General features: G+C 41.4%; 1 protein-coding gene across 1 annotated transcript in view; it reads right to left on the reverse strand.

The window, feature by feature from the left end:
• RAPGEF3 (Rap guanine nucleotide exchange factor 3) overlaps positions 1–18,100 on the reverse strand; it is a 142,235-nt gene that overhangs the window by 45,513 nt on the left and 78,622 nt on the right. The window contains exons 5-8 of the mRNA XM_040340772.1: positions 9,285–9,462; positions 6,398–6,482; positions 3,855–3,915; positions 949–1,025 (exon numbers count right to left, since the gene is read on the reverse strand). Coding sequence (XP_040196706.1) covers positions 949–1,025; positions 3,855–3,915; positions 6,398–6,482; positions 9,285–9,462 — 401 coding nt within the window. The remainder of the gene's footprint in view (positions 1–948; positions 1,026–3,854; positions 3,916–6,397; positions 6,483–9,284; positions 9,463–18,100) is intronic.

An 18,100-nucleotide genomic window follows, 5' to 3' on the forward strand; every position in this document is an offset into this window, starting at 1 on the left:
TGGAGGCGCCGACGGTGAAGGGGGGACTGGAACGAAGCTCCCAGCGTCACGTCGCTGGACCGTGGAACAGGTAAGTGTATGTTTATTAAAAGCCAGCAGCTACACTTTTTGTAGCTGCTGACTTTTAATAAACATAAAAAAAAGGCTGGAACTCCCCTTAAGGTTTGACCTCATATTACATGGTTTTGGTAAATCTGAAGACAAAAATATGTGTATGTGTATGGGGTCTCAATGGAGTCGGTTCACACAGCTCCGTGACAGCTGCCTAGCGGATTGCACAAGGGTCCTGTGCGTCTTAGGTCAGAATTCAGGCAAAAATCCAGGTCGTATTTGTCCCTGAATAAGAGAACAGAGATGCACCGGACCACTGCTGTAAGTCACATCCAAAGCCAGTGTGAATCCAGCCTCCATTTTTTTTTTTGGGCAAAGTTTAACTGAACAAGCTGAGGTTAGAAGCTGATTGGTTTGCACGGCTGATTGCACAGCTCCACCAGATTTTGCACTCTCTGGCTTTAGTAAATCAACCTCACTGTATATTTGTATATGGGGTGGATTTACTAATGGAATAAAGACCATTTACATTGAAAAATGTATTTACACATTTTAGGAATAAATACGAAAGAATTGAATGTGGTTTTTCCTTTCTATTTCCTCTAACTTACTACTGATTTTATACATCATTTTTATTTGTTTACGTATTTATTTATTATTTGTGACATTTGAACTATATCATGTATTATTTCTATATCGTTTCTATTTACTGATATTGTGTACATTGCAGTCATATATGCATTTTATTGTCAAACTTGAATTCTTTACTTAAAGAGGGGAAATAGATTCTTAAAAGTACAACTTCCTATTTAGGGTGAGGTTCCACTTTAAACAGTTAAAAGTAGTCTGAATGTTAAATAGGTAACATTTAAATCATATAAAATAAGATGAACTCACCCCGGCATGGGTAACCACATTCACTGATCCCTTCCATATTACGTACCATGAAGTACCTATATCACCCTGGCTAAATACTGCAAAAAAAAAAAGAAAAAATAATGGACAATAATTGAGAGTGTTACAACATTCTATCCTTGGAACTAATACCCATTTTCAAAGGGCAACACCAATGGGTTTTGGTCAATAATATTTTGTTTTTTAAGTTTATACATTTTTATGCTATTGTTTTTCTACATTTGTTTGTTTTATTTTATAAATAAACATCCATTTAAGGGCAAATCTATAACCCTGATGTCACTATTGGTCCTCTAAAGTGAGAAAATGACACAAGCTGTTTTTTTTCACACTGTCTGTCTGTGATTGAAATTTTGTATAGATCGATCTTAGCAGGAAGGGAGGAATGATCATTCTGTTTCAGTCATTTGTATAAATTGCTGTATCACCTATTGTGCTAGGTCAATTAAAGCGGGAGTTCACCCATTTGTGTTTTTTTTCCTCTTTTCCCCATAGCTGGATGCTCGTTTTGTCTAGGGGAATCGGCTATTTGTTTTAAAATATGAGCAGTACTTACCCGTTCTCGAGATGCATCTTCTCCGTCGCTTCCGGGTATGGGTCTTCGGGAGCGGGCGTTTCTTCTTGATTGACAGTCTTCCGAGAGGCTTCCGACGGTCGCATCCATCGCGTCACTAGTAGCCGAAAGAAGCCGAACGTCGGTGCGGCTCTATACTGCGCCTGCGCACCGACGTTCGGCTTCTTTCGGAAAATCGTGACGCGATGGATGCGACCGTCGGAAGCCTCTCGGAAGACTGTCAATCAAGAAGGAACGCCCAGTCCCGCAGCCCATACCCGGAAGCGACGGAGAAGATGCATCTCGTAAACGGTAAGTACGGATCATATTTTAAAACAACTAGCCGATTCCCCTAGACAAAACGAGCATTAATCTAAGGGGAAAATGTGTTCTCCATGGGTGAACCTCTGCTTTAAGCACCCTCCTAGTTAGTGTAGGCAAATTTAGTTAAGCTCCTATGCAGACAGTGGAGCAAGGGGTAATTGCTCTAGCCTGCTCAGTGTCTCACAGGCTGCTGATCAGATTACTTCCCCCTGCATTCTAGAGAATTCTAGAATTATATTGGGAGGAAGAACAGAGGAAGCAGTTTGAATATATATCCAAACAATCCCTTGGGAGGTGTACCCAGTAGGTGGCTGGAGAGCCTGTAAATAGTCTTAGACCTGGAGCAGGGTTGCTGGATCCTGGGGGCTCTGCCACTAGGGGCAGGCTGCAGGAAGCACTCCTTGGGAGTCCCTGAGGTTCCTGTTAAAGCTGAAGCTGGTGGGGTACTATTCTCAAGGTCTGGTCTGGGAGCTTTCTGGGTCTGGATAGCTCACTGAAGAGTACCTGGGGGAAGATGGGGGGAAATTGGCCAGCTGTCCTGTGGTATTTGAGTCTGTGTCTCCCTCACTAAAGAAACAACAGACATTTTTCAGCTAAGCCAGTGTAAGATCTGGAACAATATGTGAAAAGGATTCTAGAGCTTCATCTGGTGTCTTGAATTTAAAATACCAAATAACCATATGCATAGGTGTGTGCAGCCTATTGCATTAGCAGAGAGTGAACGGGAAAAATTACAATAGTGCTGGAATTTAAAAGAAATTACATTTTTACTCACCTAGATGAATGCAGCTTCAGTCCGATGCTGCATCTGTCCCCCAGCTGCCTCTAAGAATGAGAATCAAGCGATCAAAGACTGCTGATTCCTCAGCCTTTAGTGAGCAGAAAGCAGGTGATTGTCAGTCATCCGCTCTCTGTTTTAGCCCTCTGGGCTGTGGAGGAGACAAGAGCGGCTGGCTCAGGCTCTCATCGGCTCACTGAGAAGCTGAGCCAGCTGAAAACCAGGCATTTGTGTGGATCCAGACATTAAAGTTGTGATTCTTCCAGAACCTGGACCTGCTAAGTGACGTCAACTAAAGCTAAACCTGCTGAGTGATGCTGTCGGCTGAATACAGCTCGTAGGAGTACAGAACGAAGTGCACTCATATGACCTACAGGAGCCTCCTGTAATTTACATGAGAAGTAGGACCAACAGAGCTTTGGCCCTACTTCTCCTTCAACACAGAGATGCTTTACACAGATGCTGGAAGAAAGGGGGGTGAGTGGGGAATCGCACATGCACACGGAGATACTGCACAACCGCTCCATTCAGCTTCCTGGCAAGGAAGGGGGGCAACTGGGAGGATGAGATACACACACAAAGCCGCTCTAGCAATTTAGCAGTGATGGGGAGAGGAGCTGGCTGAAGGACAAACAGCAACAACAGCAGGGGTAGGAGTAGGAAAAAATCTCTGACACTCTCTTAACCAGCAGGCGCCTGGCTACGATACCAATGCGCGCACAGGGTGATTAGGGTGTGCCCAGGCACCCACCCTGGGCCCATGCCCATATACAATATTTCATATTTACCTTACTAAAAGAAAAGTTAAAAATAGTAATAACTTATTTATTATGCTTTATTATTGTGTATTTGCGGTTGTATCTATGGCAATAATGCATTTGCTACATTGTATGTTTGTGCTATCTCTTAAAGCGGTTATAAACCCTCTTATCTTTTTCAGCCAAGGAAGCTGCCATCTTGGCCTTTGTTCAATCTTCAACTGCCATGAAGCTGCACATGTGATCAGTTATGACACCAGCCATTGGATGGTTTGACAGTTTGGTTGAGAGCACAACCAATGTGCAGTTAGCATTCCCGGCATGCCGGGAATGTTAACATTTTTTTTAAGTGTTTCATCGATGGGTTTACTTCCGCTTTAACTCATTCAGAATAAAAATGAAAAACAACCTAAATGAAAGTACTCTAGTTATATATAGATATATGTGTGTATGTTTCATTTGATTTAATACTTACACACTGTTCCTGCCTTGGCATGAGATTCAAAAACTAATACAGATGCTATTTCTTTTTTTACCTGAAAAAAAATAAAAGTACATTATATTGTATAATTTTAAAAAGGCAAACACGTAATAGTTAAACGTTTAGCACACCAACCATATGTTGCTCCACACTTGTAGAATGTTACAGGCTTTTATTTCTCTATATAGTCCTGTACTACTTGTGTTATGATATGTTTTTAACAGTTTTTCACTTGAAAATGCCCAGAAATATATATAGATATATTTTATTTGAAGGGCATTTTCTTGCCAATTACTCCAGTGATCTCATAGATGAGTAGTACAGACCGTGTTACAAAGCTAGAAAGGGGGTGCTTGACCAAGTCTGGTAAATTAGGAAGAACAGTAGGTAGTGAGGTCAAAATCCAGTGCCTACACATCTACCATAACAAGGAAGTGGAGGTAATGCCTCGTACACATGACCAGTTTTCCCGTCGGGAAAACTGCCATGACAGCTTATGGCCGGGGAAACCGGCCATATGTGCATGCTCCATGGCAGTTTTCCCGACAGTGAGAACATGTTTTCTTTTTTTCCTGCCGGGATTCCCTGGCGGTTTTTAAGCCGGCAGTTTTTCTATGGAGAAAGCCTGCGGTGGAGCATACAAACGTTTCCTGTCCAAAGCTCTCATGGCAGTTTTCCTGCCAGGAAAACCGGCCATGTGTAGGGGGAAAAAGCTACCGAGCAGGTTCTCGGTTTTCCCCTTAGTTTTTCCGGTGGACTTTTTACCGCCGGGAAAACCGATCGTGTGTACAAGGCATTAGACTAAAAACGGAAGGGTGTTAGTATACTGCCTACATGGATGGATATTTATTTTATCAATTTATGTATAACTAAAGGCAAAACTTTTTAGTTTTGGATAGAGTGGGTGATTCTCGCTAACTGGGGCACAGGCAGCAATAGGAGCCTGAACACCTGCCAGGTTCGTATTGCTGTCTGTGCCCCCGTTAGGGAGAATCACCCTCTAAATTAGTCCGGTTTACCATTATCATTGAAAGTGAAAGTAAAAGAAAATGCTAAATTTTGTGTTGTCCCTAGAAAATTAATAGACGGGAAATCTTCCTACTAGTTCTAGTGACGGAAGGAATTCTCTTCATTTGTAGGGATTTTCTCTCACTTTCTGTTTGGTTATGGGACAGGAAGTAAAGGGAAGGGAAATCTCTGCAATGGGACACAGATGGCGCAAATCTGATAGGGGTTATAATCCTCCCTTGCTCTATCCAAAAAAAAAAAAATTGTTTAAATGTCAATGGTTAATGAAATAGAGTTGAGTAAAAAAAATAAAAACAACAAAAAAACATGCAAGAGAATAAAGCCCTGTACACAGGATCGGATATCTGATGGAATCTAATCCAATGGATTTTTTCGTCAGACATCTGATGAAGCTGACTTTCATCAGTCTTGCCTACACACCATCGGTCAAAAATCCGACCATGTCCAAACGCTGTGATGTAAAACACTACGACGTGCTGAGAAAAATGAAGTTCAATGCTTTCGAGCATGCGTCGACTTCATTCTGAGCATGCGTAGATTTTTGACCAATGGACTTCCACACAGACGATCGTTTTTTTCTATCGTTTTTTTATCCAGAGGAAAAATTTAAAACATGTTCTATTTTTTTCACCGATGGAAAACAAACCGATGGGGCCCACACATGATCGGTTTGTACGATAAAAAAACAGTCCATCGGTCTCTTTTCATCGGTCAAACCGATTGTGTGTACAGGGCTTTATAGTTTCAGGGAATAGGGGAGGGAGCTGTTAATGTGGATTAATTAGGGTAGACTATGGGTTAATAAGGAGTTAAACAGAGGTGACAAAAATGTATATATATATATATATATATATATATATATATATATATATATATATATATATATATAATTATAATTAAAAAATATATATTTAATATTGTTACTTTGTATTTACTTTGTTTCATTCATCTATAGATGAGGGATGGACCACAGTCTACAGTATATATGATGTCAGATAAAGCCATCTTACAAGTAAATTCTTATTTTTTTATTTTTTTATTCACCTCTATTTAATAGTACTATCTGTTTCACCACCTTGATAAACATTGTGTCAAATGGCCATTTTTTTTTTTTTTTTAGAATAAATACAATATTTATTGAAAAAAATACATGATATTGAAAAAAATACACGGTAAGATGGCCATTTTTTTACAGCAGAAAACTCTACAAGTGCTCTGTTTAAATACTGTAACAACTCCTGGTTTCAATATTGGAATTGTCTGCAGGTATTGGGCAAGGGTTGGGTGAGAGCTGGGCAGAGGTAATTGCTCTACACAGGCCCTGTCTACTTTGATTCGTTTTTTTTGGGCACGTATAGCAAGCCCAGTGTCCTCAACTGGTTAAGAATAAAATACAAACCGTGCTTACCCATTTCCTAAAAAAAAAAAAAAAAAATCAACAATATATGAAAATACAATTCATTGGAAAAAAACAAACGTTTAAGTGAAATATATGCAAAATTACTGACCGAACTGGAAAGGTGGGAGACTGCTTTAATATGTAATAGCTCTTCAAAGATGACCTCCAGCTCTTCTTCTGTACGCTGATATGGGCTATAAACCATAAAAAATTACCGTCAGTGAGCAGATCATTTTCATTAAAAATGTATTTCTCTTCAGAAATTAAACTTCTTACTACAAACTGTTTATGCAAGGTAGCCTGCTCTAATAGAAAAATTATGTTGAACTATAATATCCTCCCTGATAAACATCTCGGCTCAAATGCTAACGTTGCTTGTGCTACAGATCACTGTGTAGAGGTGATCAGGCATCACGGGTCATTGTAAATCCAGTCTGCAAACGCTCATCTTGTGTATGAAACAAACATAAGTGAGATTAAAAATCAGGATCGGGATAGAAACAGTCAGAATTGCAGCATCTCAATATCTTGTGATAACTAATAGCTGGATTCAGAGAGAGCGCCGCAACTTTAAGGCGGCGTAGCGTATCGTATTTACGCTACGCCGCCTTAAGTCAGAGAGGCAAGTACTGTATTCACAAAGTACTTGCCTCCTAACTTATGGCGGCGTAGCGTAAATGGAGCCGGCGTAAGTGCACCTAATTCAAATTAGGATGAGGGGGCGTGTTTTATGTTAATGGGGGGTGACCCGACGTGATTGACGTTTTTTACGAACGGTGCATGCGCCGTCCGTGTACATATCCCAGTGTGCATTGCTCCAAAGTACGCCGCAAGGACGTATTGGTTTCGACGTGAAAGTAAATTACGTCCAGCCCTATTCACGGACGACTTACGCAAACAACGTAAAATGTTCAAATTTCAATGCGGGAACGACGGCCATACTTAACATTGACTAGTCCAGCTATTTGATGGAATAACTTTACGCCTGAAAACGCCTCACATAAACGGCGTATCTTTACTGCGACGGGCGCACGTACGTTCGTGAATAGGCGTATCTAGGCATTTACATATTCTACGCCAAACTCAATGGAAGTGCCACCTAGCGGCCAGCCTAAATATTGCACCCTAAGATACGACGGCGCAGGCTGTCGTATCTTAGCTAGGTTTAAGTGTATCTCAGTTTGAGAATACACTTAAATTTACGACGGCGCAGATTCAGAGTTACGTCGGCATATCTACTGATACGCCGGCGTAACTCTCTCTGAATCTGGCCATAAATCTTTTCTGCTAGTGTATTAGTAGTCAATTGCCACTTTCTGAAAAAAAATATTCTAAAAACAAAATAAAGAGTTGTAATACTAATGTGTAAATTGTTATGCCTGACATAAAATTTCCAATTCTCTGCCTCCAGCCATGTGATCTGGCCATCACTGCCAGACGCCACATCTATGTCTTTAGGCCCGTACACACGATCGAATTTTACGACAATACTTGTCTGATGGATGTGTTTTGTCGGATAATCCAATCGTGTGTATGCTCCATCAGACAATTGTTGTCGGAATTAATAACAAATGTTGGCTGTTCATGCTCACCAACTGTCTGACAATAAATGTGTTACGTCGGATTATCCGATCGTGTGTACACAAATGCTTCTGACTAAAGTCCAAAGTACAAACACGCATGCTTGCAACCAATGCTAAACATCAGACAACAATAGCAGAAGTTGCCCAAAGGGTGGCAGTAAAGCTGAAAAACCATGTGGTTTGGTGTATGTTGGCTGAAAATGTTCTGCTGTGTGTATGCAGAACAAGTTCACGGACAAAGCCCTTCGGGAAAAAAAATCCACGGAAAAGTGAGATGGAAGTCCGATCATGTGTACTTTTGACTTACATGGCAACATCATCAACTTGGTGGAGAAGTCAACACTCAGGGGTTGATTTACTAAAGGCAAATACACTCTGCACTCTGCAAGAGCAGTTGCTTCACAGCTTGATAAATGAGCAGAAGCTCTGCTGATTTCCATCATCCAATCATGTGCAAGCAAAAATTTAATTTTTTCCCCCTTAAGATGATTGGGTATTCATTGCAGAGTGAAACTTTACCGCATTTACTAAACTCTAGAGCAGGGATATGTAATTAGTGGACCTCCAGCTGTTGCAAAACTACAAGTCCCATCATACCTCTGCCTCTGGGTGTCATGCTTGTGGCTGTCAGAGTCTTGCTATGCCTCATGGGACTTGTAGTTCTGCAACAGCTGGAGGTCCGCTAATTGCATATCCCTGCTCTAGAGCAATACCCTTGCAGAGTGCCTTTGTAAAGTCTAATTTCCTTTTCCTCTATTTGCCATCTCTCAGCGTTTTCTTCTCTATCATTGAACATGCATTTCAGCAGAACATAATTGGTTCCTAGTACTTGCCCCCCCTCTTCTAGTATTGAATGCTGATATACAGAATACTGATGGCAAGACAAAGAAGCTGCAGGAAAAATGTATGTAATGATTTTCTGAATGCATAACTTATCAAATTTTATGAGAACAAGTTAGGTGTGCTGATGCAACGATGGACATTGAAGGTAGGGATTTTTTTCAGTATGGTGAGACATAACTGAGGCCTCGTACACACGACAGAGGAACTCGACGTGCCAAACACATCGAGTTCCTCGTCGAGTTCAGGGATGAAGCCGCCGAGGAGCTCGGCGGGCCGCCTTCTCCCATAGAACAACGAGAAAATAGAGAACATGTTCTCTATTTTCTCGACGAGTTCCTCGGCGGCTCCATCGGGCCAAAAGTGTACAGACGACAGAGTTTCTCGGCAGAATCCGGCTCTGACCGAGTTTCTCGCCGAATTCTGCCGAGAAACTCTGTCGTGTGTACGAGGCCTGAGTCTCTCTAAACAGAAGGTCCTTCTGCAGTCCATGTCCACTCCTAAATGAATCATTTTTCTTATATACAGTACATTCCTAAGGTATCTACAGAAGTAAAACACTAGAAAACTCACGGCTTCCGAAGAATCATTGTGAGCAATGCTGCCGGCCCGAGCTGTGCCAGGAACACCAGAGACTCCTGAAGTTCATCATCTGTATCTCGGTCACCTAGTGTTGGCTCTAGGAACTGATCCACTTTAAAGAATCTGTAAAACTGGGAATCTTTGTCTTGGAAGTTCTGTTCCTGTCTCACTGCAACAACATTACTTAATCTGTTAATAGGCAATGTTATATGTAGGAGTTGCATAAGCTAACAATAGTTCATACCCAACGTGCCCCCCCCCACCTCACTTTTCCCCCACCAGTCTAATGACAGTGTACATTCTCGAAACCCTCTGTCCTACTTCCCACCTCTCAGTTATTTTTACAGGATATAAAAATCAGTACACGTTCAGACATTAGAATCCCATGTCGTTTTCCTCGACAAGTTTCTTGACAGGCTTTTAGAGAATCTTGTCAAGCTTTCCTTGCATACACACTGTCAAGACAAAATCTCGTTGTTCTCAAACGTGGTGACGTACAACATGTACAACGGCACTATAAAGGGGAAGTTCGATTGTATTTGCGCCACCCTTGGGGCTGCTTTTGCTAATCTCATGTTACTGCGTGTCAAGTAAAAGTTTGGTGAGAGACAATTCACGCTTTTCAGTTTGTTACAGCGTGACGAATGTGCTATATGCATTACGAACGCTACTTTTACCGAAGGTGCGCTCCCGTCTTATACTTTATTCTGAGCATGCGCGGGTTTCGAAGCATACACACGAATGTGTTTCTCATCGTAAACCAGCCCGACGAGAAACACGACGAGGAAATTGAGACTCCCGACGAGAAAAAAGAGAGCATGTTCTCTTTTTTTCTCGTCGAGATCCACAACAGTTTTCTCGACGAAAAACATACACACAACCGTTTTTCTCTGCAAAAATGCTCTGCCAGCATTTTTCTTGATGGATTTTGCCGAGGAAAACGGTCGTGTGTATGAGGCCTTAGAGCCGTCTTAACTGGTCTGACACAAGTCGGTCTGACCTTGAGGCCGGGTTCACACTGGTACAACATACACTCCGACTTTGATAGCACGTGTCGCATGACACGTGTAAATGATTCCTTATGAGAGCCGTCTTAACTGGTCCAACACAACTTTGGAAAAGGTTCCTGCACTACTATGGTCAGACTTTGGACCGTTTTCAGCCCATTGAAAATCATTGAAGTCCAATCAAAGTCCGATCCTTGTACTAACCATCCAACTTGTGACATCTGACATGGTGATTACAGCAGTAGTAAAAGGAATTTATGTCACACTGGAATTTTTGTATTGGTTTAAGGACAAGCCACTTTCTCAAAGTCGAAGCAAAATCGAGGCCGGGTTCACACTGGTACGACACAACAGTCATACCACTTTGGATTCGACTTTGCCTAGAAACTCTGTAAAAACGTACTTGCCTACTTTCACTTTTCTCCTTTTCATTCCACCTTTTCCTATTTTTTTTTTTATTACCAAAATGTTTAATTAATTTTTCAAGCTTTCCGTTTAACAATATATTACAATGTATCACATCATTATACAATAAAAATCCCTATCTGTATCCCATACCCCCCCCCCCCCCCGGGGAAAGAAAAGAGAAAAAAAAAGGAGAAAAATCGTCCCCCTCCACCCTCACTTATTCCCCGCGGCTCTCTCCCCCCCCCCCCCCCAATAACAAAAAAAATTATTTGGTGACCTTTTCCTATTGACTGGATTTTTTTCTTTGATTTTGGCTAACCTCAGTCAAAAGAAAAAAAAATATTTCCAGCATATTAATAAAGGAAGGATGATGTCATTTTTTTCAGACAGACATTGCCTTCAAAATCTATAGTATAGAATTTATAAACCGTATTTTTTGGCATATAATGCTTCACTTTTTTCCCCTTAAAGTCAGGGGGAAATCACGTGTGCGATTTCACCCTGAAAAAAAAATATTTCCAGCATATTAGTAAAGGAAGGATGATGTAATTGTTTTCAGACAGACATTACCTTCAAAGGGCCAGATTCACGTAGCTCAGCGGATCTATAGATCCGCTCGATCTACATGAATTAAGATCCGCTCCTGCAAGTTTAGGAGGCAAGTGGCTAATTCACAAACCACTTACCTCCAAACTTGCGACGGCGGATCCTAAATCCCCCAGCGGAATTCAAATTCCGCGGCTAGGGGAGTGTCATATTTAAATCAGGCGCGTTCCCGCGCCGATTTAAATGCGCAGGCGCCGTCCGCGAAATTTCCCGGCGTGCATTGCTCCCACTGACGTCGCTAGGACGTCAGTGGTTGCGACGCGTACGTAAACTACGAAGTTCCGTATTCGAGAACGACTTACGGAAACTACGTAAAAAAATTCAAATTCGACGCGGGAACGACGGCCATACTTAACATTGGCTGCGCCTGCTTTTAGAAAGGGTAAGTATACGACGGGTACCGCGCTACGGAAACGACGTAAGAACACAGCGTCGGGTCCGTGTACGTTCGTGAATTTGCGTATCTCGCTGATTTACATATTATTCAGTGTAAATCAGCGGGAACGCCCCCGGCGCCATTTTTAAATTTAAAAAAAGATCCGACAGTGTAACACAGTGTAACACTGTCGGATCTAGCCCTATCTATGCGTATCTGATTCTATGAATCAGGCGCATAGATAGGACCAGTTTACGTCAGAGATACGATGGTGTATCTGTAGATACACCGTCGTATCTCTTTGTGAATCTGGCCCAAAATCTATAGTATAGAATTCATATACTGGTATATAATTTATATTCTACATTTTCCCAGCATCTGTCTAAGTATTGTTTGCTTTGATATAGTAGAAGAAGCAATATAGAGGTTAAGGCTAAGATCAAAAAGCAGCAGGACTATATTAGCTACTTTAATTTGAATGCCAACCCAATGAATCTAAGGTTGCTCTATCTAACCAAATAAGAAAAAATGTCCCCAACCTGACAATGTTGACTATAGTTAGTCATGGCCATAGTTACACCCAAAAACGCTATACTACGACCATACATCATAGTCGTTCAAAGTTTGTAGTGCCGTCTGACTGCATAAATACATTTGAAATTCTAAAGTGGAAAATACTGCGCTATGGGATATGAATAAATAAATTGAATCAATATAGATGCCCTTTGACAACGACTGTTTATGTCGAAACCGGTCAGGGCGGAGCCATGCACTGACGTCATCACATCGTAACGTGACCCCGGAAGCACGGGCGCACGTTTGATTTGTTTGTTTTTATCCTGTTCCATCGAATTGTCCTGTAATTTTTGTACCCGTGGAGTGCTATTGTATTGGACACACACTCTTTTAATAAACCGGAGCTTGCTTTAGTGGTACTTCACTATTGTAGTATTATTCCTTTTGGGTACTATATGGTGATTGAAACCTGGAGGTGAGCTAAAGGAAAACCGGGATTTGTACAAATTAGGACCAGCTGACTACCGTGGAGTGCTGCAGCCTCTTCTTCCTTTCCCCTGGTGGAGTGGATCGTGAGGCTGGGTTCACACTACTACACTACTTTCATCTTACTTTGCTCTGCTACATTGGTCCTACATTTATCCTACATTGGTCCTACATCCATCCTACTTTCATGAACAGGATACTACTTTGGTCCGACTTCAATGATATTCAATGGACCTGAAGTAGGATCAATGTAGGACCAAAAGTAGTACAGGGAGCATTTTCAAAGTCGGACCGACTTGTGTAGGACGCTACAAGACGCTCTCATAGGGAAACATTGAACACAGAGAAAAGTAGGATGAAAGTAGTGTAGTAGTGTGAACCCAGCCTTATGCTGTTTATATCTGGCCATCTGGTAAGAGTTTATTACTTACCCTTTTCCTGGTGGATTCTCTACATTCTGCTCAAACTTTACTCCGATCGGTGGTGGAATTCTTTTATCTGTATTCCTCTCAACCTGCATCTGTGAAATCAATTTTTTCATCCATGGACAATTTCTTTGGGAGTTTTTAAAGTGTGGGGTTAATTACCCCGATTTTTCGACTTTTTTTTTTTTTTTTAGTTTGGACTGAATTTGTTTTATTTTTAATATGTGAAATATATACTTTGTTTTTTTTATATATTGTTACACGTATATATTTTTGATTATTTTCATTTAAAAATCATTTCTTTGTTCATTTAGTGAACAATCTTATACATCTGTCTGTGGGTTTTCACTAACTAATTTGTGACATTTTTTAGCGCAATCTTATTATTTGTATAAATACATTTGAACAGGCAACAACAGCATTTGAGTATTACACAATTTGTAAGTTGGTTTTATTATTTTAGATTTAGGTAGTCTCGATAACCATGATGCCTTTTAAGGGAACCTTTTCCTTTTTGGATCACATGTATGTAAACATTTACTGTCATTCAAAAATGTTGTTATATAGGTTGGGAGAGAAGCACTGGGAAATCCAGTTTGGCTATGAATTGGTGTTGTGTGCTCAAGGGAAATGTATCTAACCAGGCCTCATTATGCCACTGCTGCGGTTATACTTTATAGAGCAGGTAACTGCATGTACAAAGATTGTCTCGACATTTGTTGAAGAGTTCTAGACTCCAACTGTGTAGGGAAAAATGGATACCAGATCACACCAACATATTCCACAGCGGTTTCTTTATTAAACCATAAAATAAATTACACAGGAAATGAGAAGAGATTTCTTACATGTCTCACACACAGAGACGCTTAGTCAAATGACAATGACAGCATGTCAGCTATCCTCACAATGCGTTTCAGCTTTGTATTTAGCTGTTTGTTGAATTACCTGTGATGCACAGAAACACTTTATAAAGGGAATGGATAGGAACAATTGCTATTTTCATTAACATATGTTCTGAATGAAGGCCAATTTGTACATAGTAACAATCATAGGTGTGCGCAGCCTATGGCATTAGGGTGTGCACCCCAAAGCGCAAACATATTTAGATGTGTGTGCATGTGTATATTCAGTATACTGATGGTGTCAGTAGAGCGGTGGACAGTGTCAGTATGGCAGAGATTGGTGTCAGTTGGGCAGTGGACAGTGTTTTTATTATATTTTTTTATTTTAGGAGCCCCATTAGGGAGGTTTGGTGAAATATCAGGGGTCTATTTCTGTGCGTTACTGCACGTTTAATGCTGTAAATTTCTGTGCATTAGGGCACATTTAATGCTGTAAATTTCTGTGCATTAGGGCACGCTTAATGCTGTAAATTTCGGTGCAATCTGCACCACACAGGGTGCCCAGACACACCTGGCACACCCTGTGCGCACGCCTATGGTAACAATTATTACGGGTGTTACTATGACTCTCGAGTGTCAGCTCCCAGAATCTCATTGGCCGTAGGCATTGAAAATGTTATGATCAGTGGACCAGGCATAGCAGATATGCAATTTCAAGAAAGTTTATATGTGTTGTTTCCTTTCTTATGTTGTTATAGCGGTTCCTGTGTGTTCTTCTAAAAAAATATACTTTGATCGACATTGTGTAACTGTATTTTCTCTACTCTTTAAAAAAAAAAAAGGAATTGAATGTAAATGTTTTAGCCAAAAAATGGTTAAATACAAGTTTGGGGGTTAGAAAAATCAAATGTCTGCTGCCAGGAAGGATATTCTTATTAAACTTAAGACAACCCTTTCCTTTGCCAATGTTTACACAAAACACTGCCAAAACTGAATATAATGCCCTATAAACAGCTCACTGGCGCATATTAGGTGAACAAAAACTCGGTTTCGGTCTGTCCCAGAGACTTAGTTATTTCCTCCTTGGGCGCCACCATCTTGCTCAGCATAGAGAAAGTGAAGCCCAATTGTCAATCACAGTCCACACATTAAAATTCCTCTGGTTGTGACAACCCTGTATCATATCTGGGGCTAGGAAGTGGTTATAAAGGAAGATTAAGCCTAAAATTTTGGCTTTGGAGAAAAAGTTGAAATTTGCATATTGGTAACCTGTTTGGCCTCATATTTCGGGCAAAGAAGGAGTTTAAAACAGCTGATGAATTGGATTATCAAGGTGTCCTATTGTTTACATGTTCAGGGCTTGGCGAATGCAAGGGATCACTTTTGCTGGCACCATTTTCTTTACATTCCTTAAAGAGAAAGTAAACCCTGATGTGTTTTATTTCCTCTTTATTCACCTGCAAAGTAAAAGCATAATGGGCTAGTATGCATCACACACAAATGATGTATCTTTCACCCCAACAATTTCTCAAATCATTGTTGGAATTAAGTAAGAAAATCCAAATGACCTTTAATATCATTTTTTTTTTTTTAACTGTCATTTAAAGCGGGGGTTCACCCGCACATAACACTTTTTCCCCTTAGATTCCTACTTGTTTTGTCTAGGGGAATCGGCTAGTTGTTTTAAAATATGAGCTGTACTTACCGTTTACGAGATGCATCTTCTCCGCCGCTTCCGGGTATGGGCTGCGGGACTGGGCGTTCCTATTTTGATTGACAGTCTTCCGAGAGGCTTCCGACGGTCGCATCCATCGCGTCATGATTTTCCGAAAGAAGCCGAACGTCGGTGCGCAGGCGCAGTATAGAGCCGCACCGACGTTCGGCTTCTTGCGGCTACTAGTGACGCGATGGATGCGACCGTCGGAAGCCTCTCGGAAGACTGTCAATCAAGAAGGAACGCCCGCTCCCGAAGACCCATACCCGGAAGCGACGGAGAAGATGCATCTCGAAAACGGTAAGTATGGCTCATATTTTAAAACAACTAGCCGATTCCCCTAGACCGAACGAGCAGGAAGCTAAGGGGAAAAGATTAAAAAAAAACATCATTGGGTGAACTCCCGCTTTAAATTGCCATGGTATACACACAGATAAAGTGCAGATACGTAAGAGAGCACATTGTTTTCAGTAGGGTATGTTTCATTAATATATTCTCTATGGTGTTTTCGGTGCACTAACTTGCATTTTGCTATTAAAGTCAACTGTGTGGAGCCATTGAAAAACAAAACACATTCCAGAGAACTCAAATGACACTAAAATGACACTAAACCCACTGATTTTTTTCATCAGTCCTTCTAAAATATCAAGTATGTCACGGCTCTTCTTTTTTAGGTCTCTTAAACTCGGTTCACATTACTGTGGGCTGCATTCAGTGCAGCCAATTAATTTTAATGGGCTTTCCTACCAGCTGAAACATGGGGGAAAAAAGTCCCCGACCCTTTTTAAAATTGTGCCGCATGGAACCATATGGTGCTGTGGCACTTTGCGGTTTTGTGCAGGTAAAAAAAAATTACTTTTTGTCGAAGCATGAGTGTGCCATTAAGAATTATTGCGCCCCCACGTATCTGCTAAAGAACAGTGAGCCAGATTCAGAAAAGAGATACGACGGCGTATCTCCTGATACGCCCTTGTATCTCTGAGTGCGGGAGGTCGTATCTATGCGCCTGATTCAGAGAATCAGTTACGCATAGATATCCCTAAGATCCGACAGGTGTAAGTGTCTTACACCGTCGTATCTTAGGCTGCATTTTCTGGCTGGCCGCTAGGTGGCGCTTCCGTATGTTTACGCGAGGAATATGCAAATTAGCATTTACGCTGATTCAGAAACGAACGACCGCCCGGCGCTTTTTTTTTACGTCGTTTGCGTTTGGCTTTTTCCGGCGTAAAGTTACCCCTACTATATGAGGGGTATGTGCGGCGTATCCTATGTTAAGTATGGCCGTCGTTCCCGCGTCGAATTTTGAACATTTTACGTCGTTTGCGTAAGTCGTTCGCGGATAGGGCTGGACGTCATTTACGTTCACGTCGATTCCAATACGTCCTTGCGGCGTACTTTGGCGCAATGCACACTGGGATATTTTACGGACGGCGCATACAGCACGCCCCCAACATCCCAATTTGAATTACGCGGCCTTACGCCGCAACACATACGTTACGCCACCATAAATAAGGGCGCAAGTTCTTTCTGAATACAGAACTTGCGCCCAAAGTTACAGCGGCGTAACGTATCGGAGATACGTTACGCCGGAGGAAAGATACGCTCAGGTATCTGAATCCGGCCCAGTGTGTTTTGCCTGCAGGGCACATGCAAATGGTAACACATGCAAATTTGTGAGAGTTTCCGACCTGCACAAGTGTGAACCGAGGCTTGCAGTTTTTTTCAGGCTTTTTTATTGCCCCATGTGCTCTCCCAATGCTGATGCACCTCAGCACTACTAGTGTAGAGCGAGCAGTGCCCACAATTTCTGCTCACATGCTCCGCTTTATGTGTACTACAATTCCCATAGAGCTGAATGCATCTGCACAAAGATATGTAGTCTATTTCAGGGGCAAGCAGGAAAGGGTGGCTTCATTCACATACACAAAGGGAGCATGGAGAACAAACGTAGCCATCCTAGAATAGGAAGTCTGAGAATTGCAAAAAAAGGTTTTATATATAAGAGATGAAATTAAGAAAGTGAGAAATAGAAGGTACATTCTAGTTATAGTTAAAGAGGTTGTAACTTAATGCATTTTCTGCATTTAGGTAAAAAAAAAAACTTTCAAAAGTTGTCCACCAACCCCCCCTCAAGCACTTAGTTTAACCGGATCTCAATCCAATGTTGTGGCCAACCAGCTATTCTCCCCTCTCTTCTCACGGAAAACTCGGCAACAGCAGGCGCTATTGGCTTGTGCTGCTATCAATCAAATCATATGATGAGGGAGCAGGGGGTGGGGCTGAGTGATCGAGCCTGCACGAGTGACCCCGCAACTAGCGGCTTGCTTTGGGGGCACCTAAAGATAATCCAAAAGAGGAAGTCTGGGGCAGGTAACTATATTATGTTAAAAATAAAGGTTATGTTAAATAGCCTTTACAATCACTTTA

This window comes from Rana temporaria, chromosome 2, assembly GCF_905171775.1.
Source record: "Rana temporaria chromosome 2, aRanTem1.1, whole genome shotgun sequence".
NCBI classification, from domain to species: Eukaryota; Metazoa; Chordata; class Amphibia; order Anura; family Ranidae; genus Rana; species Rana temporaria.